Source organism: Euprymna scolopes, chromosome 28, assembly GCF_053919585.1.
Source record: "Euprymna scolopes isolate OS-2025 chromosome 28, ASM5391958v1, whole genome shotgun sequence".
NCBI classification, from domain to species: domain Eukaryota; kingdom Metazoa; phylum Mollusca; class Cephalopoda; order Sepiida; family Sepiolidae; genus Euprymna; species Euprymna scolopes.
The window spans coordinates 92,515,717-92,539,702 of NC_136509.1; the positions used below are offsets into that span (position 1 = coordinate 92,515,717).

General features: G+C 34.6%; 1 protein-coding gene across 2 annotated transcripts in view; it reads right to left on the minus strand.

Annotated features, from left to right (window-relative positions):
• LOC145249736 (coiled-coil domain-containing protein 171-like) overlaps positions 1 to 23,986 on the minus strand; it is a 282,316-nt gene that overhangs the window by 48,345 nt on the left and 209,985 nt on the right. For both annotated transcript variants that reach the window (XM_080111637.1, XM_080111638.1), the window contains 2 exons: positions 23,615 to 23,737; positions 20,285 to 20,431 (listed from right to left, as the gene is read on the minus strand). In XM_080111637.1, coding sequence (XP_079967763.1) covers positions 20,285 to 20,431; positions 23,615 to 23,737 — 270 coding nt within the window. The remainder of the gene's footprint in view (positions 1 to 20,284; positions 20,432 to 23,614; positions 23,738 to 23,986) is intronic.

A 23,986-nucleotide genomic window follows, 5' to 3' on the forward strand; every position in this document is an offset into this window, starting at 1 on the left:
GGTGTTGAGTTTAAAAGAAAGTTATTAAGAGGAACTCTTCTCAATATAGGCACATTTTAGTTAATAAAACAACACATACTATGATGCAAACATAAAGAGATGTAAAATTTTTGAAGCGGTTTACATTAAAAATAGAGCCCCCCACCCTCCCTCCACATAATTAACGATGTTAATTAGAAAACTAGTTATATCATTTTAAAGTGTCCGGCGTAGTAATTAACACCAAAACAATTCTGAACTCTTAGATATTATCATTTGGAATTTCTGTCTTCGTATGCAACATCTCATCACTACAGACGACGCTTGTTTTACAGTCGGTAACCACCACTAAAAAGTTAAAGTTAAATAAACGTGAACACACCAAGATTAATTGAACAACTAATGATCATTTGATGAATCAAAACTGGAGAAAAAAAATGTAAAAACTTATGTAATATCGTTCAGGATCCAACACGTAGCCTCAGTCGGAAAGGAGATCAAGAATAGAAAAGAACTTCAAACCCGCTTTTTTATTTTTTTTTTTGTAATACAGTATTTATTTTCTCATTCTCTTGTCACCGTTATAACATCTCTCATATGATCGTCTTCTCGAATGTGATCGTGAATGTCATCCATGCTTCTAATATGCTCTTGAAGTGCTCCACATCTCTAACGTGATTATCCTCTTTCTCCTTTTTTTAGGTCTTTTTTCTTTACCTGTGACGTCATTTCGCTGCATCCGCATACGCGCTATGTTACATATATGCACCAATTTAACTACAATATCAAATAGACTTATGAAAACTGCTGAGTCCTCCTGCCTTACATCCCGGAACTCTCTTTTGAAAGGAACTTTTCTATTCTATCATCGGTTTTCTGTTTTGAGCAAAAGCACGACCCCCCCTATCGGTCCGAGTTTGGGTCTTTATCCCTTTAAAGTTTCTGGAATTCTTGCGGTTAGTCTCGCCTTTTTCACAATAAAATCAACCACATCTACTGCTTCTTCTTACCTCTCCCAGCTCCAGCATATCGACAGCAGACAGAGCAAACCTTCTGTCTTTTAGAGGTGAGTGCGTTAGAAGAATTACTACTACAACTTATGCTTCTCAATTTTTGAGGTGAAAATTAATTATTCATATTATTTGGATTATTCAAACTACTATTCTCACAATGTTTCGATTGATGTAATCTCTGACCTTCTTCAGATGTCCTTTATTGAACTAAGCGATCTTTCTGTCAAACTTTGGAATCTACACGAAATTCTGAATGGTAATCTTTATTTAATCCATGAGGGTAGCATACTCTCGTTCCATCAGCCTTGACAAGATAGAAGTCTTAAGTAATCCGCAATTGTATTCTTAGTATCGCCTGCACTGAGGATTGAACCTTCAACCTCCGGAAGAGTATCACCTAGAATTGAATTTTACCTAGGACTTTATCGGTTATGTCACAGGTCCTTGCAAGTTCAATAAGATACACCAGAAAAAGGTCAGAGATTACATCGGCCAAAAAGTTGTAAGAATAACACTCAAGATTAGAACAATTGTCCAAATAATCAAAATTACCAAATGGACCCCTTGAGAAATCGAAAATTTTTTTTAAAAAACCCTCATCAGACAACAAAACAAAACCTATTATTTAATAATAGTTCTCTAAATGAAAACATACTGCTTAAATACCCCCCCCCACCACACATATAAAAAAAATGAGTAAATAAATCTGCATTCTAGCAGGCCAGCACCCAGGATAAAAAGGGCCCGTCAACCCGTTTATATACTAGGCAGGAAGAGGTAAGTAATGGTGTAAATATCTCATTTGGAAGTAGTAATATAGCCATGACAGAGGTCAAACAGGGTCAGGCATCAGACCTTGATAAAAAAAAGTCCTGGCCCTCTAGCAATAAAAAAACAAAAAAAAAACAAAGAAAAAAAAAACAAATAAAAAAATTAAAAAAAACAACAGAATATTAGAAGATTAAAAACCCAACCATGGTCAGTTGTAGTCACAGGTCCTTGCAAGTTCAATAAGATACACCAGATACACCCTATAGTTTTGCTTCCATACTTGAAAGTAAAGTCGAGTAAAGCATCAAACACAATCCTTACCGCGAAAACAAGAAAAACCAACCTCTCTGAAAACAAACATATGATAATCTAATTTATAAAACTCACTATGTCTGTCTGTTTGTCTGTCTGTCTCCATATTTTCAAACTATCCCTTCCAAAAGTAAAAGTCATAGAGTGGCGCTTCAAATGATTGGGTTTTTATGGACTGTTCTTTTATGGGTCTTTAATCAGTTAAAATGGTTTTTAAGGGGCAAAAAGAGTCAAATTGAAAAAAATCGTTAGACATTTTGTACACTGATCTTAATTTTTTTGTTTTTTTTTTACACATTGATCACCACTTATCAAGGCCCGGAAGCCACTCAGGGATAAGGGTTATTGCAAGTACATTACGTTAGTGTGGAGATTTGATGAAGTGTTTAATTAAGGGGGCGGTTCATTAGGAATTTGTTAACATCGGACTTGAAGACATCCAAGTTGTAGCCCGGAGGGAAGCAGGCAGACGGAACAGAGTTCCACAGGCGTGCAGTTCTAAGAAAGAAGCTTTGTACATGGAATCCGCATTTTGATTTAGGCACAGATAAAGAGTGGGGGAAATTTTTCACAGTGGATTCAGCTAGACGGGTGTGTTTCGTGAAAGATTGGCGAGGGGGGACCAGAGATTGGAGCTCAGACGAGCACCTGCCATGGAAATAACGATAAAACAAGGATAGGCTCGCAACGTCTCTTCTGTGGGAGAGAGGTTGCAGGGTAGAGAAAAGGGAATCCCCCACTAAGCCACAAAGTCTATTTTATACTCTGTCAAGGCAGGATAGGCTGTTTTTAGCAGCTCCTGCCCAGATATGGCAGCAGTATTCCATCCTTGGACGTACTTGGCTTTTATATAGATAGAAAATTGCATCAGTAGTGAGATATCTTCTGGAGCGGTAGAAGGATCCCACCATCTTTCCAGCGACCTTGGCAACAGACTTGATGTACGTGTTCCATTTCAGATCAGGAGTAAAGGTCAAACCCAGAAGCTTGTCAAAACACGGGGCCTCACCCAGACGAGAGCCATCCATCACAATTGATGCCAGCTGGGGATCAGAGCGTTGATGATGTAAGGATAGGAGTTTGGTTTTGGATGCATTAAAGGTAACCAGCCACATCTTCCCCCATTGAACCACGCGCTCGAGATCAGAGGAGAGAGAATCAGAGAGAACTTTGTCATTTACAGCCTTTGTTTATTTTAATTCAGTCCATATGCGTGTCACGTTGGTACGGTGGTAATGTCTCCAGCTTTGAATGTTTTTGTTATCGGTTTCGAATCTAGCTGATGGTACCCAAATACTTTTTTTTTTTTTACTTTTGAAATCACGACTCTATAATAATATATACGAAATGTGGACAAATTAAAATATCATATTTAAGCGTATTTTACGACCGAGCAAAATCGCCCCTACCGCGCTAGTAAAAGGATAAAATAAATCCGACGGTATGAATTAAAAAAATTCAAAAGAGAAAAAAATAATAACTCACCATTTTGTGAACTTTTCAAGAGCAAAGAAAATAGCTAAAAGTGGTATATGACGAAAGAATGAGTTATTTTTGAAGAATCTGTAGAGTGAAGTAGTAACAGATTTAAATCTCTGTCAATAAGGAAGATATATATGCACACACACTATATATACTAGCAGGCCATAAAATATGCTTAAATATGATATTTTGATTAATGCAAATTTTGTATTTATCATTATATTATACTAGCGAGGAGTGTTTTTCGGGGTATGTGAAAAAAACCCGAAAATGTGAAAAAAAAAAAAAACAGGTGCCCGTGAAAAAAAAAAACGAAGCCTTCACGACGCGCAGTTGGAAAATAGTAAAGTGTTAAAAAAAAACAGGTGCGCGTTTTTGATTGACGTGACGGCGATAGCTATTCAGCAGTAAGCATTTTGTGCTGGACAGTTTTGAATGAGGCGAATAAATCGGTTTGCTTGTTTTTAAAAACCCGCTCCCTGTTTATTAGGAAAGCTACAGTCTGATATGACCAAGTCGACATTAAACAAACGTTACTTAACTCTCTTGAGAAAACTGGCTTTCGGCCTGTTGTATTTATTTGCTCCCCCACCGAGCAAATTAGGCACAAAGCCAATTTTTAATGTGAGGAGTCCAGGGAGGGGGAAGGGAAAATGGGGACCAGCTCCCGAGAGGAGGGAAATGGGAGCTGGTTAAAGGTCAAGCATGTGGGGTTGCCCCCACATCTGGTCTTTGCTAGTCATAGCTAGTCCTAGCTAGTCATAACTTGCAGTATCTGCCGGAACAAATACTACACTTTGATCATGTCACCCGGGCCCCGGAGGGCGCGCGGGCAAGCGGCCTTTCGGCCTGTGATTAGAGTCGAGTTTCGCTTTTTTTATATAACGAAAACTGAATGTAACGCGTGCCGATGCGGGAAATGTCGAATAATTAACGTTTGAAAGTCAATAAAATTAAATAGACAGGCGAGCTCCGCGGATAACTCTGAGATATTACAATTTATAGATGATATAAAAAGTTTTAAGAAGTTGTGAACCGAGCAAGCGCTTCTCTGAAAGAAGCATTTTGTGGACATCGAGGAAAAGCGTACATACATACATACATACATACATACATACATACATTTTCGCTTTTATATATATATAGATGATTAGACCCAATATATAATAATGATTTAAAAAGTTAAAAAAAAAAAAAAATGACTCGTGCGCCACTACCGAGAATCAAAACCCAAAAGTTAAGCTTACGATTTACTTTGTCCTTTGACTTTGATGCCTGAGCTATGAAGACCTGTTTGTTGCAAGGCTAAAATTTAAAACATGAACCAATAGCTATTACGTTATGCATGCATATTCACCTGGCAAATTCAATTTCTTTAATTTTCACACTTTTGCACCGACTTTCCCCGGCTAAAACCCAAATATAAAGTTTCGCATGAGTTCAAATATTTTTTCTATTAAGTTTCATGTCTGTAGACCAAAAACTGACAGAGGAGTTAGGTAGGCAAAATTTTTTAAACATATATATATATATATATATATATATATATATATATATATATATATATACGCATACATAAATATATATAGAAAGTGATTTGTTTTTACCTTATTACGCAAGTATGAATGCTTTTTGTAAAAGTTTGGCGGCGAGGGGTGGGACGATAGATGATGCTCATAAATTCTCCTGTCCAGATTATGCTGGATTGAGTCAATGTAGATCTTTTCACAATCAAGACATGGAATCAAATATATGCCAGCGTTGACTATCGATGTAGTGTCGTATTTAAATTTACGGACTATATTTGGTAGATGAGGTTACTTGAGATATATTGATACCTATTTTATTCAATCTTGTGTAGATGGGTTGTAAATAAGTTTTTCTTCTTCAATGTCACTTTTTCACATGATTTGTAAATGTATATATTTCATGTATAAATTTGTAGGAATACGACTTTATTATAAAATAATAGCTAGCAGTCTGCCGTTGCCCGGTCGTACAATATGTTTAAATATGATATTTCAATTTATGCATATTGCGTATATATTATTATAGAATCAATCCTCTATTGATTATTATATGTTACAAGAAATAACTTGCCTGGCGGACTAATTCGCAAAAAAAAAAAAAAAAAAAAAAATAATAATGATAATGTCAGTCATCAAATTCCATCTGTGCTTGTTTACAATATCACGTCATCTGATATTTGAGCTTTATGGTGAATGCCCTGGAAAAGTCACTTCTGATTAATGTTTAGTTTTAAAATATGCAAACAAAGAAATGATTTTCGGCGATTTTAAATTGTACATCATTTTTTTTTTTTTTTGTAAATTGAACTCATTGATAAGAAAAAATTAAAATAAAATGATGAGGTACATCTGGGCTTGAACAGGGGATTATTCGATCTGTAGTCGAATGCTCTACCACTAAGCTATACCCCCAGGTTATAATAAATCTGTTTTTTTAAGAAAAAAAAATGATTTGCTGCAATTTTATTGTCTCCCTTGCCGGTGTAACGTAACATATTCCCCTGTAAAAATTATTCCTTTTTATCTATAAGAGAGAAAAGCTGCTTTTAAGATCAGATTTTTTTTCGAGTTTTGATACTTATCGGATGAATTTCTGTACAAAACCTATCTAAGAACACTGCCAGACATAAATTGTGAAATTAGCAAAAGATAGGCTCACCCGTTTCGGAACATATGAGGAAGGAACTCATACACAAAAAGTGACTTTTATATAATAGTAGACATATATATATATATATATATATATATATATATATATATATATATATATATATATATATATATATATATAAGCGGTAGTAGGCAGGCAGGCAGGCTGGAACCTGTAATGTGAAGGAGGAAAAAAAAAAAAGTAACGTGTTTGCTGATGTCTCCATCATCCAACTGGAAGTTCGGAACATTAAAATTAAGTGAAGGCAATCCAACTGAGACGATGACTTGCAAAAATGGCGATGCAAAAAAACCGACCCCTCCTTGTAGAAAACTGCCCAGTTGAGGGTGAAGGAATTAATGTTTGGATATTTGTCGTCCGCAGGGTCGAGCTTTAAAATGATACTGATCTTGTGAGGATCTGTCGCCTCTGTCGAACGTTTTTGTGAGAAATACATATACGCGCTCACACATACACACATTTTGCCCTTTATATATATACTAGCAGGGGTACACGGCGTTGCCCGGGTGTTTGCAGGTGTGTGTGCTCTTAAATAAAAAAGAAACCGGGAGGGGGGGGGTAGGATCGAACCCGAAGCCCTGAGGCGAAGTTTGAAAATAAAATGTGAAAAAAACATGAACCGCTCGGCCAGCCAGAATGAGTTACTGAAAGATGTTTGAATTTATTTAAGTAAGAACCAAATTGACAGGTGCCCACACGGAAGTCGTAGAACGTTACGATGATGACGACGTAAGCAATAGCTATTCAGCAAATGAGGTCAATGATCAGGTTTGTTTGTTATAAGTGAAGTAAAAAAAAGAAAACATAAAAACGAACGTTAACCCCCCCCCCAAAAAAAAACATGTGAAAAATGGCTTAAATGAGCCTGTTTCGATATTAAAATTTAAAAAATCGGTGGGTACCCGGGTGTTTTTGGGTGTGTGGTCGGGGGTGGATAAGCGAAGTAAAAAACCCCCAGAAAAACGAACGTTACGTGAAAAATGGCTTAAATAACACTGATTCAACATTTAAATTTAAAAAATCGAAAAAAAAAGACATCTCACACCACGATTCGAACCTTTAGATAATGAACCAACGCATTAACCAACTCAGCTAACGCGACGTACATGAAATTTAGTCAGTTTTTCAACTATTTAAAGTAAATCAGGCCATGACGTCATCTGACGACTGCGTAGAACCGGTCGTCGTCACGAGAGGACCGTTTTTGTTGACACCCCCTGTCGAAAATTGTCGATTTCGGGGTGAAAAAATTAACGTTTTTGGCCAATTTTTCGATATTTTTCGGGCGAAGGATGGAGCTTCAATATGATATCGACTTTGTGAATTTTCGTCGTGTCTATCGAAAGTTTTTAGCGGACACACAAACACACATACAAACATACATACATACATACACGCATTTTCGCTTTTATATATATATATATATATATATATATATAGACAAGCGGGGGGGGGGGTGTATCCGGCGTTGCTTGGGTATTTGTAGGTGTGTGTTTTGGGGGAGAGGATAAATCATAGCGATTTAAAAAAAAGAAAAAGATGGGGGGGGGTTGATGGCATGTGTGCACGAACCCAGAGCCTTGAGGCCTATAAGACTGAGCCTGAACACCTGTGCTACGGCGACAATATTAATGTAAGAGTGATTAAAGTGAGTCAAGTCAAAGAGGTTTAATTGACAGGTGGATGCTTAATGAGGTCATCGCGGGAGCGGTACAATGATGGGGCAGTTTTTTGGCATTTGTTTTCTTTGTTTCACTGCGGGATTGTTTTATCATTTACTGGGGGGCAGTTTGGGTTTCCTGAAGATGATGGGAGGGGGGAAACCAACTCTCCATTGAAAGGGGATTGTCCAAATTGAATAGCAATTGTCTGATATAAGGAAAAACCGTATTGATCAAAGCTGATTGCTTTTGGATGCTGGAAACGATGCAACAACCTTCGTATTAGTTTCGCTTTTATTATACGAAAAAGGCGAATCTACATGCGCCGATTGAAAAATGTTGAATATTTAGCTTTTAGTCGGGCAAATTAAATACACACACGACCCCCGTTCGTAACTCGTAGATATTATGATTTAGATGTGATATAAAAAGTTTTAAAAATGAGCAATGGCCTCGAGAAGCCACCGAAAAAAATCCTTTTGTAGACATACACAAAAAGCGAACATACATACATACATACACACACACATTTTCGCTTTTATATATATAGATAGAAGATAGATTACAATGGATGAACATGCCGTATTGCCATTTTCATTGTATTTATTTTTAATGTTTTTACTCTAAAATATTTTAATATATTTATTAAAATATCTTGTTTAAGAAATTTTCAAAACAAAAATAAGCGGACCTGATGGAGTTTGCGTGTAAATGATTTTCTTTCCACTTTTGAATTTTTTCCAAGGATTATCATCGAGTACAGATTTAAGTTTCAGGTTACCAAAAAATTTTGATGAAAAACAAACTTTTAATGATTTTTATCGTCAGGGATCACTTTACAATTATAATTATGAAGTGATGCTCTTTGTGTAAACAAATTGAGCTTAGGTATTTGGACAATGTCAAAACATTGTTAATTTACTGCTTGCATAGCAACAGCCGAATAGCGCAATGATTAGAAGCTCAGACTGTTATATGGGCGGTCGGGTTTTGATCCTGGCTTCAGGTAGTTGCTTGTCTAGTCGCACTGATGAGCTGTGAAACAGCGAAACAGTACTGTATGTGGATGACTATATATATATATATATATATATATATATATATATACAACTACTTCATTTACTCACATAAAATTAATATATGAAAGTATAAATTTATGCGTAAACTTTAAGTATTTACTTCAAAAGTGCTCAATACGTAGGTAGAGCTAGTTAGTAATTTCTAAAGTATATATGGCGATTAAGCTACACTGAATATTCGGCGTTTCATCCACTCTAGGATTCCTCAAGTTTATGCGTGAATTCTGTGGTTGTTTATCGTTTTTATATGGCCTCTTCTATTGAGGATTTAGTTAGCCAATCAGCTTTCTAGTATCCACCGTGATAAACGATCACACATATATGTATGTATATATATGTGCATATATATATGTGCATATATGTATGTACACATATGTATATTTATATATAAACTAACAAAAAAAAGAAAATGTCTGCCTTAAACCACTAACCTAGTTTTAAAACAGATCCTTTGTTCGATAAAATGCATGCCTATTGGCTGATAGGAAGGGGCGTGGTGGATACTAGAAAGCTGATTGGCTAACTAAATCCTCAATAGAAGAGGACGATATAAAAACGATAAACAACCACAGAATTTGCGCATAAGCCTGAGGAATCCTAGAGTGGATGAAACGCCGAATATTCAGTGTAGCTTAATCGCCATATATATTTTATAAATTACTTACTATATATATATATATATATATATATATATATATATATCAATATGTTTTAAGTTTTGTGATCTAATGAGGATTGGTGCGTCAACGTGATTCTACCATAAGTTAAAATATATCGATAAAATGACCTTAGAAACAATACTTTTTCAAAAGTGTTCAAGATATTGTAGAGCAAAAATAAACTTATATAAACCGAATAACAGCCTATGAAAGTTAACCGTCGTTTCATTGTTAATATAACAGGACTGCAGATTAAATGAATATAAAATTTTTAATTATTCTAAAAAATAATCAGCCAGAATTAAATGAGCCAGCAAAGAAAATTAAAAGTAAAAAAAAAAAAAATTAACTTTTTACAAACTTATGGCTTAATATGGGTACCGGTGCAGGAACAAATAAAGGAATGAAATAAAAATCCGACTCAGCATTTTTCTTTTAAAAGTGCAAATGAAAGACATTAATTAATTAATTTATTTATTTTATTACATTTTCATCCCAAACAAGGCACATTGCCACTTTGGTGTAGGGGACTACTATCAGGGGCAACAACTACTGGAATACTATGTAGGGATTTGGGCAGCAAGATGTCGGTTCACGTTACACTTGAACTTCTGCACATCAGTATAGTTGGGGAAGCAGGGACCTGGAACGGAATTCCAAAGTCTAGTGGTTTTGGGGAAGAAACTACTGGAGTAGAAAGATCTTTTGCATCTAGGGAGCTATACTGTGTGAGGCTGCCTGTCGGGTTTTTCGAGGGTGTTTACGTTGTGGGGCACAAGTGCTTGCAGTTCATCAGAGCATTCACCATTAAAATACTTGTAGAACAGGCAGAGGGATGCAACATTTCGTCGATGGGACAGAGGCTGAAGCTTAGATGCCAGTTCAGGGCCTATCAGATTGACGACTCTCTTTTGAACCTTGTCTAGGAGTGAAAAACTAGTAGCAGACGCACCCAACCATATTGTAGTCAGCTGGAAAGCAGGAAAACAGAAGACAGTTCCACAGGCGCACAGTTCTAAGAAAGAAGTTTGGTTCATGGAATCTATGTTTAGGTTTAGGCACAGATAAAGAGTGGGGGGAATTATTGATAGTATTTTCAGCTTAGATGAGTGTTTCTTGTGAAAGTTTGGCGAGGGGGGGCATAGATTGAAGCTCAGTCGAGCACTTGCCATCAAAATAACGATAAAGCAAAGACAAACTCGCTACATCTCTTCTGTGAGTTTCATTTGTTCCCAACCAACCGGCACATAAACCTTTACCCACAAACCATACACATGCATAAACTACACACACCCTTCACAAAAAGCATAAAAACTTTCTCCCCTTCCTATGATCAGACATTACTCATACAAGATAAACTTAACCTAGATTCCCGCATCCATTTTCTCATTGAACAAACACAGACTAACAACCGCTTGCACATACAATTCACCATATATTAACTGTTTACGTACACAGATTATTGGGAAACAATTTGCAGTAGTGCACATACACACATTTACTCAATTATGTATTCTAATGTCACTCTGAATTGATAAAATTATATGTAGATTTAATGAGAAAATCTATCTCTAATAACAATTTGCATCGTTATTATATTTCAAGCCATACTCAGACCCGTTCATTAAAAAATTGAACTGGTGTGAACTAAACTTATTGATCCCATACTAAAAAGAATCAATAACTGTTATCCAGAAAAAGTACAATTTTGTCAAAATAATATATACTAGCAGGGCGGGGGCTTTGCCCAGCAGTAAAGTACGCTTAAATATGATATTTTAATTTGTCCAGATTTCGTATAAATTATTACAGAGTCGTTATTTCAAAAGTAAAAAAAAAAGTATTTGGGTGCCATCAGCTAGAATCGAAACTGAAGGCAAAACTAGCATTCAAAGCTGGTGACGTTACCACTGTACCAACATGACACGCATATGAATTGATTAAAAATAAACTAAGATAAATGTATAAAATGTATAACGATTTTTTCAATTTTGAAATCTTTTTGACCCCTTAGAAACCATTTTAACTCGCTAAAGTCCCATAAATAAACAGTCCATAAAAATCCAATCATTTGAGGCCCCTAGTTCCGCTCTGTGACTTTTAGTTTCAGAGGAGATAGAGTTTGAAAATATGGCGACAGACAGACATAGTGAGTTTTATAAATTAGATTTATATGTATAAAAAGTAGAGTTGCTCCTCTTACATCGTGTTTTAAAAAAAAAATATGCATGGGTATCGATCTTCTGTTTTGTAAAACACTTTTTTCACTAATATTAATATTATTATAGATATCCCCCCAAAAATTGAACCATAGGAAAACCTCTAACAAATATCTTAGTGACCCCCTGATGATTGAACCTTCTTGATGATCTACGAACCCACCCTCAAACAAACGGTTCGAGTTCTTGTAATACAGAGCCAACCTCCTTTTCCTTAGTAGAAAAAGAAGCATGTTCTGTACACCCGAAGAAGGTAGCAGGTTGCAGCAACCGAAACGGTGTATCAATAACACCCAAGATGAGAATAATCAACATAACACAAGCATTCACATCTCATCTCAAAAATTCAGAATTGCATAAAAAAGTATATCCACAAAACATATTACACTTACACAAGCATGCAAATTGAGTCTAAATTCAAACAAACCATACATTATGGTGAAACTAATTAATTCATCCATAATAGCGTATTAAAACAGTGAAAGTGAGTAAGATATTAATAGCAATTTAATTATTATAGTCCAATTCGATTGACTTTCAAATTTTTTATTTATTTCTTTATTATTTTATAATTTATACCTTGTTTGATACTGGTTTGTACTTCTGTGCTCTTGCTGATATGCACCGACTTAACTTCCAGCCTCTATTTCAAGAAATCTCCCCTCTCTATTCATACCTCCTAATTTCCATATGATAATAAGAACATCTACTTTTACATCCTATCGTTCTCTTCCCCTGTTGTTTCTCGATATTAAATGTATATCGCCACATATGAACACACGTACTGAACACACACGTACCCCATAACCTACCATGGCAAACCCCTTAACCACATTTCATACCACTTATATCCAATATGTGATATCCAATTTTCATCCTCATCATGAGTTGCATCTTCCGCTTGGTGTGTATTGCAAACCCACATGACTTATTTTTCGCCATTCCTTTCGATCCAGGCCAAGTTGGTTAATGGACGTTCGACTATTGAGAGATGTCAAATCAAAATCATTTTCTCGCTACCTTCTCTTTGGCTTTCCTCTGCCTCTTTTACCTTCTAACATACTCTCAAAGCATAAATTTGACAGATCAATGGTTGATCGTTTGACATGGCCAACAAGTTTACGGGTTTTACTTTCGATTTTATCAAATAGAGGTGGTAGTGGGAAGTAGTTTGACAGAGAGTGGATATATATATATTTTTTTTCAATCAGGTGATAATGAAACGCATGATTTTGAAACACCTTAATGCGATTGGCTAGTTGTTTAGTCCACGTGATACAATCAAGGCCATATAAAACTACTGGGATGACATAAATTAAATACACTTTTACTTTAACAGTTATTGGCACCTTTTTTTGATTTTAGAATGGAGCTGTGTTTTTGGAAAGCCGCCCAACCCAGTCTGATTCTGTGTTTCAATGTCATCTCGTAATCACTGGAGAAAGTCAATTTATGCCCTAAATAAATGAATTGGATGACCTGTTTGATGAGTTTACTGTGAATTTTAATCCTGTATCACCTTAATTACTGTAGTTCTCCTTTCTTCATCCCTCCACATTTAAAATGTTTCACCCTCTTTCTCTCACACCCAATTATTTCGTTCTTAATGTAGACGTCACATATCTAATACATTACCTAGCACCCTCTCTCCTTTTCTGATGACAAGCATTGGGCTTTGGAATACCTAGATATAAAGAACATATTTATCCCGAAACCCTCATTGATGTAATCTCCCTATTAAATAAATCATTAAATTTATATGCATTGGCATATATTTTTATATTGTTTTTAATTTTTTCTCTTTTATATATATATACTAGCCTGAGTGCCTAGCATTGCTCGGGTATTTGGAGGTGTACGTTGAGCAAAAAAAAAAAAAAAAAAAAATGTTGTAGTAGGCAGACAGGCTCGTACCCGTGACATGAAACCGGAAAAGAAAGTGAAAGAAAACCTGACGTCTTACCCCTACTCCATGATGCGACCAGAAGTTCCGAACGTTAAAATTAGGCGAAGTCAATCTAACTGATACGATGATTTGCAAAAATGGCTTGCAAAATTCGACCTCTCCTTGTAGAAAACTACCCAGTTGAGGGTGAAGGAATTAATTTTTCAATATTTGTCGTCCGAGACGTCGAGCTTCAAAATGATACTGATCTCGTGACAATCTGTTGCCTTTGTTGAAAGTTTTAGGTAGACATGCAAACATACATACATACACACACATGCATTTAAACAGACAGGTGAGATTTATATATATATATATATATATATATATATATATATATATATGCCAATTAAGCTACTAAGAATTTTCTGCATTTCATCCCCGTATGGATTCGTCAGGCTAAAAGATGAGGAAATGAAACGCAGAAAATTCTGTATAGCTTAATTGCCATATATATATTTTCATAACTTGCTATCTAGATATACTCATATATTAAGCACTGTTGAAGTAAATACTGAAAATCTAAACATAAAATATTATAAAATTTTATGCGGATACATGAAATTATATATACATATAATTTTGGAAGTAAAAAAAAAAACACACACACACACACAAAAAACTTTTAAACCCAAATTCTTCAATGGCAAACTCATTTGCTTGTAAGTAATCTTTTGCAATCATTATATTAGTTTGCTTCCAAGAATTCACGCTACTTCTCAAATAATTGTAAGAATCATCTGCTTTGAGGATTTAAAAACAACACATTTTATATCATGGCTCCCTAGCAGTGTTGATCAAACACCACCTTAATGAACAAAAACATTTCGGATGTTGGATCTAGTTTTGCTTCAGATTATATATATATATATATATATATATATATATATATATATATATATATAACAAACTAATATAATGAGATTTATATATGTATATTCTTTATTATTATTCTTCATGTAAATACAATCATATCTTGCTATGATGTGCAGACCGTTTCAATCGTACTTGATTTCATAAGGCAAGAAAAATTAAATGCCCGATGAAATCAAATACGATTGAAACGGTCGCACATCGTAGCAAGATATGATTGTATTTACATAAAGAATAATAAAAAAAAAATACATAATTTGCTCCCTTTCATTGAGTACTATCAACGAACCTTGTTGAAATTCAATTATTCTTAATTTTTGGATATCCTTCTATATGGAATATATATATATATATATATATATATATATATATATATATATATATATATATATATATATTAATACCAATTAAGCTTAAAATAAATTTTCGACGGTAAGGCAAATCTATTTGGATAAAAAGCTCTACCCAGTTAAGAGGAGCAAATAAAATAAGTTAAGATAAAGCATAAAGCTACATAGGAATTTTATTACATTATCAAATCAATAAGGGTTAGAGAAAGAGGAATAATGTAAAACCTCTTTAGACTATGCTATTTCAAAGCTGAATGCTTCTTGTCAGATACATAAGCCTGACGAATTCTCAGATGCATGCATAAGTCTGACGAATTCCCACGAGAACGAAATGCGGAATATTCTGTGTAGCTTAATTGACATATATATTTTCATAACTTACTACCTAGCTCTACCTATGTATAGAGCACTGTTGAAGTAAATGCTGAAAATTTATGCATAAAATTATATCTTCTTATATTAATTTATGTGATTAAATCTTGTTAAAAAGTGCTCTCTTTCTACTGTCAAGAACAGATTAAAGGAATTTTATTTGTGAGGATATGTTGCAAGACGCAAGCCAATAATTTCTGTAAACAACAGAAAGCGCCGTCTGGACTTCGTCAGATCATGACTCTTCATATTGATCAAAAGTGTTTTTTTAGTAACGAAAGCAAGTTCAATAGGCTAGGCAGTGATGGTAGGCAGTACGTCCATCGGAGGAAAGACAAAGAATTTAATCCTAGATGCTCAGTTTCAACGCCGTGTGGGGCATTATTAGTACCAATCAGTGGTGACTCTAGCCTATTATTGCTACTCCCGCCCTCTGTCAACTTCAGTTCCCAACCCGTGGTCCGTGGACCCAAAGTAAGTCATCATAGTTGCTATTGCGTGACTCTCCATTGTATAGCACAGATTGACTAACGTACCTTGCCAGCATCAGTCCATGATTGTCCTGAATTAGGCGTGAAAAGCAAGGACAACAATAGAGTTTTCCCTCAGATTTACTCGCACATAATCAGTCAATGTCATTAAACCATTTGGATTAGAACAAACGAGTTCTAACCTTATTCACCAATAAAGGAGTTGGACGCCCAACTTTGATAATTTCTTGATTCTCGGCTACATTTCTCTGGCCAAACGATCTATTTTTCAAGTCTAACACAATATCCATTTCCATTATATCTAATTTTAAATCCAGATCATGTAGTACGTACAACTTTTTTTTTTAATGTTTTAGAGAATAATCTACTTACCCGTGAAACACAGGAAAATTAGCCCAAATTACGTTATACGCAAAATACAGGGAACTTCCAAAATGTAAATTCCATCTGATGAATCTTGAAACATATGATATCTTGACCAGTTGAAGTTATCCGTGGAAACACTGAGAACATTGAAAATCTTAATTTTATCCAAAAATTCTAAGATACAAAGAATTCGTAAATAAAGTCCATGATAAAATTGAATGTAGTGAAGCAACTGAAATATTTTCGGCAACTGAAGTAATGTTCTCCAAAAATGGCGATTAAATTTTCCCATAGAATAAAAGGTAATATTGATGAATAATAGCTGTGAAATGACGGATGCAGCAAAAAAAAGTTACATACAGGGCCTTTATGAAAAAAAATTACAGGTTCATTGGTTTGACGGGTTTTCTTAGTATTAATACAAAATGACTTAAAACCCGTATTTTTTGTAGATTTCTATGATTCAAAATTCACGAAAAAAACATTCCACAATAAAAAAAACAAATTCACTCTCATTCAAAACATTTTCTTTATTAATTAATGAAATAATAACTTCATCACTGATATTTACAATCTGATATATATGCGTGGTTCTGTTTACACATAGCTATTCATACTACTACATATTGCAGCAGTAGTAGTAATCGTTCTTCATGTGTTTATGCATATGTATGTGTCTTAGATCTCTTTCTCTCCCTCTCTCGGTCCCTCTTCCCAAGACAGGTGTCAGCAGTCACAAACTACCGTGCTCAATTTTTTGAGCACGGTAGTTTGACTTGATTTTGCCATTGGCTACAGCAAAAAGCGAAATTTCTCTAACATTACTGTTATTATGAGAGGAGTCTTGTGCATGGCATGGATTACGCGTGTTCAACATTGTAGCCGCTTTTATGGGATGTTCAATGGATCTGACGGTGGCCGGACAAAGACCATCCATTCAAAACAGCATCGTTGTATTATTCCCAGATATATTTATGAACTTTTGGCTACTTAGTTATTGAAACTTAAATAGATACATAATTTAATTGAGATCAGACTAAGTATGTTTGCTTGAAATTAATGGACGATTTTTAATCCATTTTGAATAACATTGACAAAGTTATTGGTCGTACCGGGCATGAGTGGCACTAGTCCCATCTCCACCTCTGGTACCAATGGTCCAGGGCCTATAGTTCACTTGCAAGGTCAACTTAATTCGACCAAGTACATTGATATGTTGACTGAACATTTTCTATGCTACTTTGGTCGGAATTTGGATGATAATCCCATCTTCATGCAGGATAATACTTCCATTCACACAGCTGGCAATGTCAAGAAGTTCCTGGAAGAGCATGAATGGATTGGATTGGCCTGCACAATCTCCAGACCTCAATCCTGTCAAATATGTATGGCATTACATCAAGCAACAGCTATGCAAAGATAAAATTTCAAATTTGGAAGAACTTTGGACAAAAATTTAAAGAAAAGTAGGATGCCTTTTCCCTGGAGTATTGCTGCAGTCTAATTCAAGGAATTTCCAAAAGATTGCAGGCTGTCAAATTGCAGAAGGGCTATGCTACTAAATATTAACTAGTTCATTGTATTCCTGTTGTATTTGTGTTGCATTGATATCCTAATGTTGCATTTAAATAATAATTTTCCACTGTGTGGACTTTCTTTTTGCCTCCTCAATTTGAAGTTATTTTTTTAAAATTGATGTGAACACTAGAATATTTCAATTAAAAGTCAAATATGAACAGGTAAAATTATAGAAGAATAAAAGGCCAATCAAATGAGGTATAGTTTGTTTAAACAGTTACATTAAATTTAGCTTAAATTTGCAGTTTTTAAAAAAATTACAAGTGCAGACTTTCTTTTTGCGACCTGTGTGTGTGTGTGTGTGTGTGTGTGTGTGTGTATTTCTCTGTTCCACTTTTTCTCAAAAACTACTAGGCTGATCTGACTAAAATTTTGTCTGGACCATTGTTACGATAAGGTGCAGTAAACTAAGTATTATGATATCTGCTTAATGTGCAGTTAGGGATTAATTTGGATTAGTGTTTAATGTAAAAATTAGCATAAATTTAATCATATTCAATCATTAATTTGGCATAAAACACTCATTCTAAGTCAATGGATATAACTTTTGCCTATTTTTAATGTGCCCAAAATTTTATTTTATTTTATATATATATATATATATATATATATGAACCACAATACAAAAAAACTTCCAAGATTTTATATATATATATATATATATATATATATATATATATATATTAGCATTTCTGCCCGGCGTTGCCCGGGTGTTTGGATGTGTATGTTGAGCAAAAAAAAAAAAAGTAGTAGTAGGAAGGCAGGTTCGAACCCGTACCGCAAAGGAGGAAAAGAACGGGGTAAAACCTAACGTTTATGCTGTTACGATCACCGCCAAACCGGAAGCAACATTTTTTAAAATTAAGGCTGGACAATTTAAAGAAGAGGATAACTTTAAAAAATATCGGCAAAAAAAGTAACTCCCCTCCCCCCTGTAGAAAAGTGCCTAGTTGAAGGGGAAGATATTAATGTTTTTTGCCATTTTTTCGATATTTGTCGTATGAAAGGTCAAACTTTAAAACGATACTGATCTTGGTAAAATTCATCGCCTCTATTGAAAGTTTAAGGCAGACATGCAAACAGACATACATACATACATTTATATATTGGTAACTAAAAATTTTCGACCCAAACTGATGAAAAAGCTTGCCCTATCTCTGAATACCCTTTATGTAAAATTTCAAATATTTAGACCAGAAATTGTCTGAGTAATTTGGAAGAGACTGCAGAGGTCAAACTTTTTTTTAACTTTGACCCCTATTATGACCCCTTAACATTTATTGTTTTGGGCTCAAATCAAGTTATTAAGTTAGATCCATGTCCAAGGAACCTATATCTAAAATTTCAAGTGCATACACCCAAAATTGTTGGAGGAGTTTGGTAGAGTTCTCAAAGGTTAAATCGTTGAACTTTGACCCCTTAATTGCCAAAAACCGATCACATCGATTTTCCCAAATCTCAGTACCCTGTATATAAAATTTCGAGTCTGTAGACTAAAAATTGACAGAGTTATTGCGTATGGAAATGTACACAGACACACACACAGACACGTTCACTTTTATAGATAGATAAATAGATAGATAGATATATAGATAGATTGGTTTAACAAAAATATATACGTATACATAAATATATATGCAAACAATTTTGTGTTTACTATAAACTTTTTTCGCAAATATTATGCAAGTATAAATCATGTAGAATATCTGCATGAATATAATTACACGTAATACTTAACTAAAGATGATTATCCTATTAAAAAACCGAAGCAACTAATAGGGAATTAAAATGAATGTTTAAAAGAATATGCAAATTAGCTAGATCTTTTGCTAGTGAATGCATTTCCACAACCCATATATAAGAAAATTGTATTTTCTTTTTAAATAAATAGAAAAAAGTGTTTTTAATCTGAATATCAATACACACAAAAGAAAAAGAATTTATAGGAGTATAGACAGTGATCCCCCAAAAATGACTCTAATGAAATTTTTAACAAAATTCACGATCCTTTTTGCAAATTCAACCATACTCAATGCAAATAAACTTCAGTATATTGCCCACCAAATTTCAGTTATGAATATCCAACAGTCTTTGATTATCCCATTCAATGATATAGGCATGTCACTATGGTAGTCATCACATTAGTAGGTTTGATTTTAAATTAGTTTCACGTGTGAAACCTTAACGCTACAGACTTTTGAGGTTATCTCAAAGACAATATTTATCCAAACAGACTTTTCCAGATTGTAAAAGCAACATCATAATCAAAAACAGGACTAAGAGAGTTTCAGAATTATTGACAATTTCGCATGCCACATTCAGATGTGCTTATTGCTGAATGAAAATAAAACAAAGACTGTTGGACATTCATGGCTGAAACTTGGTGGACAAGGTGGGCATTTTTTGATTATATTACAGAACTGAAAATTCTTACAGATTTCTCTACTTTGTCTTCAAGAATCCTGCAGAATTCCTTCTTGAGAGAGGCAATATGTTTCTTCATCGATGCAATATTGTCTTCTTGGATACAAATCTTGCGATTGGCTTGATGCTGACAGTCCACAAAAATCTTCACCAAATTCTGTTAACAAAATCAAATGAAAAATATATTAAAGTGTTAAAGAAAAAATCGAGGAAATGTTAGTATAGTTTTGCCTAACAAGAACACCTGCCATTACCCAGTTTATTGTGTGTGTGTGTGTGTGTGTTTAGTGGCATATCAACCATTTTTGTACTATTTAAATGCCAAATCCAGTAATTTTGGAAAAAGTTTTTATGCTTCAAGTTCTTTATATCTTCAAATATTTTCTTATGGTGTTTGGTTTGATTATTTTGTAGAAGAAAAATAACGTCAACATTTACTCCATTTTTAGTTAGGTAGCCAATATCTTTAGACAGCCTAATCTGGTATCACCAGATGCTCTACCAGCTATTACCATTCAAAGCCAAAGTAGACCCGGAAGCAATGGAAACTAATGAACAACTCCACATTCCCCACAACCCCTACAAGTGAGACCTCACCAATGGATATCTTTTAAGATCATACCCAGGACCGTTATTGCCCGGGAATGAGTGGGATCACAGTGGTGCCAGCCATGAAGTCTATATTGCAATTTTTGGATGTTTTGTTTTACAGAATATCAACCCTTTTTGAGTTATTTAATGCCGAATCCAGTTATTTTGGAAATAGTTTTTATGCTTCAATTTCTTTATATCTTCAAATATTTATTTGTAGAGTTTATTTTTTTTTTTTTTTACGGCATATCAACCCTTTTCATGTTATTTAATGCCGAGTCCAGTTATTTTGGAAACAATTTTTATGCTTCAATTTCTTTATATATTCAAATATTTATTTGTAGAGTTTTTTTTGTTTTTTTTTTACGGCATATCAACCCTTTCGTGTTATTTAATGCCGAATCCAGTTATTTTGGAAACAATTTTTATGCTTCAATTTCTTTATATATTCAAATATTTATTTGTAGAGTTTTTTTTGTTTTTTTTATGGCATATCAACCCTTTCGTGTTATTTAATGCCGAATCCAGTTATTTTGGAAACAATTTTTATGCTTCAATTTCTTTATATATTCAAATATTTATTTGTAGAGTTTTTTTTGTTTTTTTTTTACGGCATATCAACCCTTTCGTGTTATTTAATGCCGAATCCAGTTATTTTGGAAACAATTTTTATGCTTCAATTTCTTTATATATTCAAATATTTATTTGTAGAGATTATTTATTTTTTTTTTTTATGGCATATCAACCCTTTTCATATTATTTAATGCCGAATTCAGTTATTTTGGAAATAGTATTCATGTTGCATCCAGTTATTTTGTAGAAGGTTTTTATTCTTCAAGCTCTTTGTATCTTCAATCGATAGTTTGTAGTGTTTGGTTTGGTTTGGTTGCTTTATAGTGGAATTTATCAATTTTTGTTCCCTGTATTGCAGAACATGAATGAGTTTTGTAATGGGAGAAGGAAAAGGGTTACAGTATTAATGTTTGGTACATTTTAAGTTAAGAAACCAGTCAGAAAGTGAGAGAGATAGAAAGAGAAAGGGGAAATAGGAAGAAGGAAAAGGGGGAAAAGGTGGGTTGTTGTTTTTGTTTTTGGTTTTGCAGAACAGAAGTTTTGAAAAAGTAGACAAACAAAAAACATCAATGTTAGGTGCATTTCGTCTCAGGAAACCAATATCTTCAGACAGCCTAATCTGGTAGCACTAGTACTGCAATTTTCAGTTTTTGTTTGTAATCACTCAATCAATCAGATTGCTTAGAAGTTTACTTCATTCTGTGATATGATTAGAATATAGAGAGAAACTCGTGCTGGCGTTATAGTAAGAGTTAGAGGTGGATGAAATGCAGACAACTTTTGCCATTAATAACCAGCAGAGCATCATCGCTGCCAAGCAAGGGAAGAGCCCGTCAGGCATATATGCACAGCATAATCATGTATTGAAGCAAAATCTGTTCAGTGAGGGTTGAGGACATGTGTTGCATGGGGTGAAATTATCTGAGAATGATGTTATGGATGTGTTATGCGAGTCTTAAAGATGGGCTTAGGTTTGATGATTTCGGAGAAAGATTAAACTCCCAGTAAAGGGAAATATATGCAAAACAGGAGACTTTGTTGGTATGGCCACGTGGAAAGAATGGATTAGAGTTCTTGTGTTAGTAGATGTACGACAGTTGAGATAGCAGGTTCAGTTCACAAGAGAAGGCTGAACTGAACGTATGAGGAAGTGATAAAAATAAACACGAGGGAAAGAGATATAAATAAAAACCTGCCAAAGATAGGTTATTTTTAAAGTTAAATTCTAAAAGCCTTCCAATGCATATCAACATGTAAAATAGACAACATTATCACGTTGACACACCAGTTCTCGGTAGATCACCAAAGTTAAACAACACTAAGCCTGGTTAGTACCAGATGGGTGACTAATTTGGGAATACTAGGCGCTGTATGTGGCAGGATGTTGACACCTTCCTGCAAGAGCTGTAAAAACCTAATGTCATCTTCCCTGATAAGGATATACATGGACTGGGAATCGCTTGTGAATTTCATACTCCCATGAAACTTCCTCCTCTGGAGGAAGCCAGTTCAACCTGCCTAGAGTTAGTGCTGCTTTAGTTCAATAGCATATAAAATGGACATGAAACCGAATATGATGAGAAAGGAATTCAAAGTGGTGAATTAAAGATATTACAATCTGAAATTTTTTTATTTTTATTTTTTCTTTCTTTGAAGGTTGTAACGCTGGGTACGGGGCAGCCAAACCAGCTGCCAACATTCCCTTGCTTTTTATTGAAACCAACCGAGAGCTCTTTTTAATATCCTCACTGTTCCCTTAAGTGCAATTGTCTGGATCTCTTTTGCATTTGGTTCACCAGGAATATTAGTTAGGTAGGACTTCAGGTTCTTCTTCATAAGCCCTGTGGCACAAATAATAACTGGTATGATTGATATTTCCCTAAGATTCCAGTTTCTTTTCATATCATACATGAGACCTTGATATTTGGTCTGTTTCTCCCTTTCAGCTCTGTTCAGACCGCCACCATTAAGGACACTCACTTCAACCAAGGTTGCATCTCTCCCTCTAACTTATTCCATATAACTATGTCAGGTTTCACAGCAGCATTTTCAAGGTAGGTGGCTGTAGGGATTACTTGGTTATAATGCATGGTATATAAGTTGTTTCCAACTATTCTTTTGGAAATGACATATAGCGTACATTGTGACCATTTTATTAGTATGTGACCACACATACCTGACAAGCTATGAGCTCCGGAGCTGATTTGCTAATATGTGTTGGGATATGATGCGCTTTCAGTAACAAAGGCAGCGATGAACAAGGATCAGTTGGTTTCTGGTTATTTAATTCTTCTTGAATCTGGAAAAAAAAAAAATGGATTTACAATTTCAAACAATTTCTTATTAAGTAAAGTCAATATGTTCCCTATTATGTTCTCATCAATAATTTTAATAACAAAAGATAAATAATTAAAATGTTTCGCGTTTCTGAATTTTTGAGATGAGTGTCGATTATTCGCCTTATCTGGATTTTTTGGACTATTTTTCTCATCTTGAGTGTTATATTCACAATGTTTCAGTCGATGTAACCTCCGACCTTCTTCAGGGG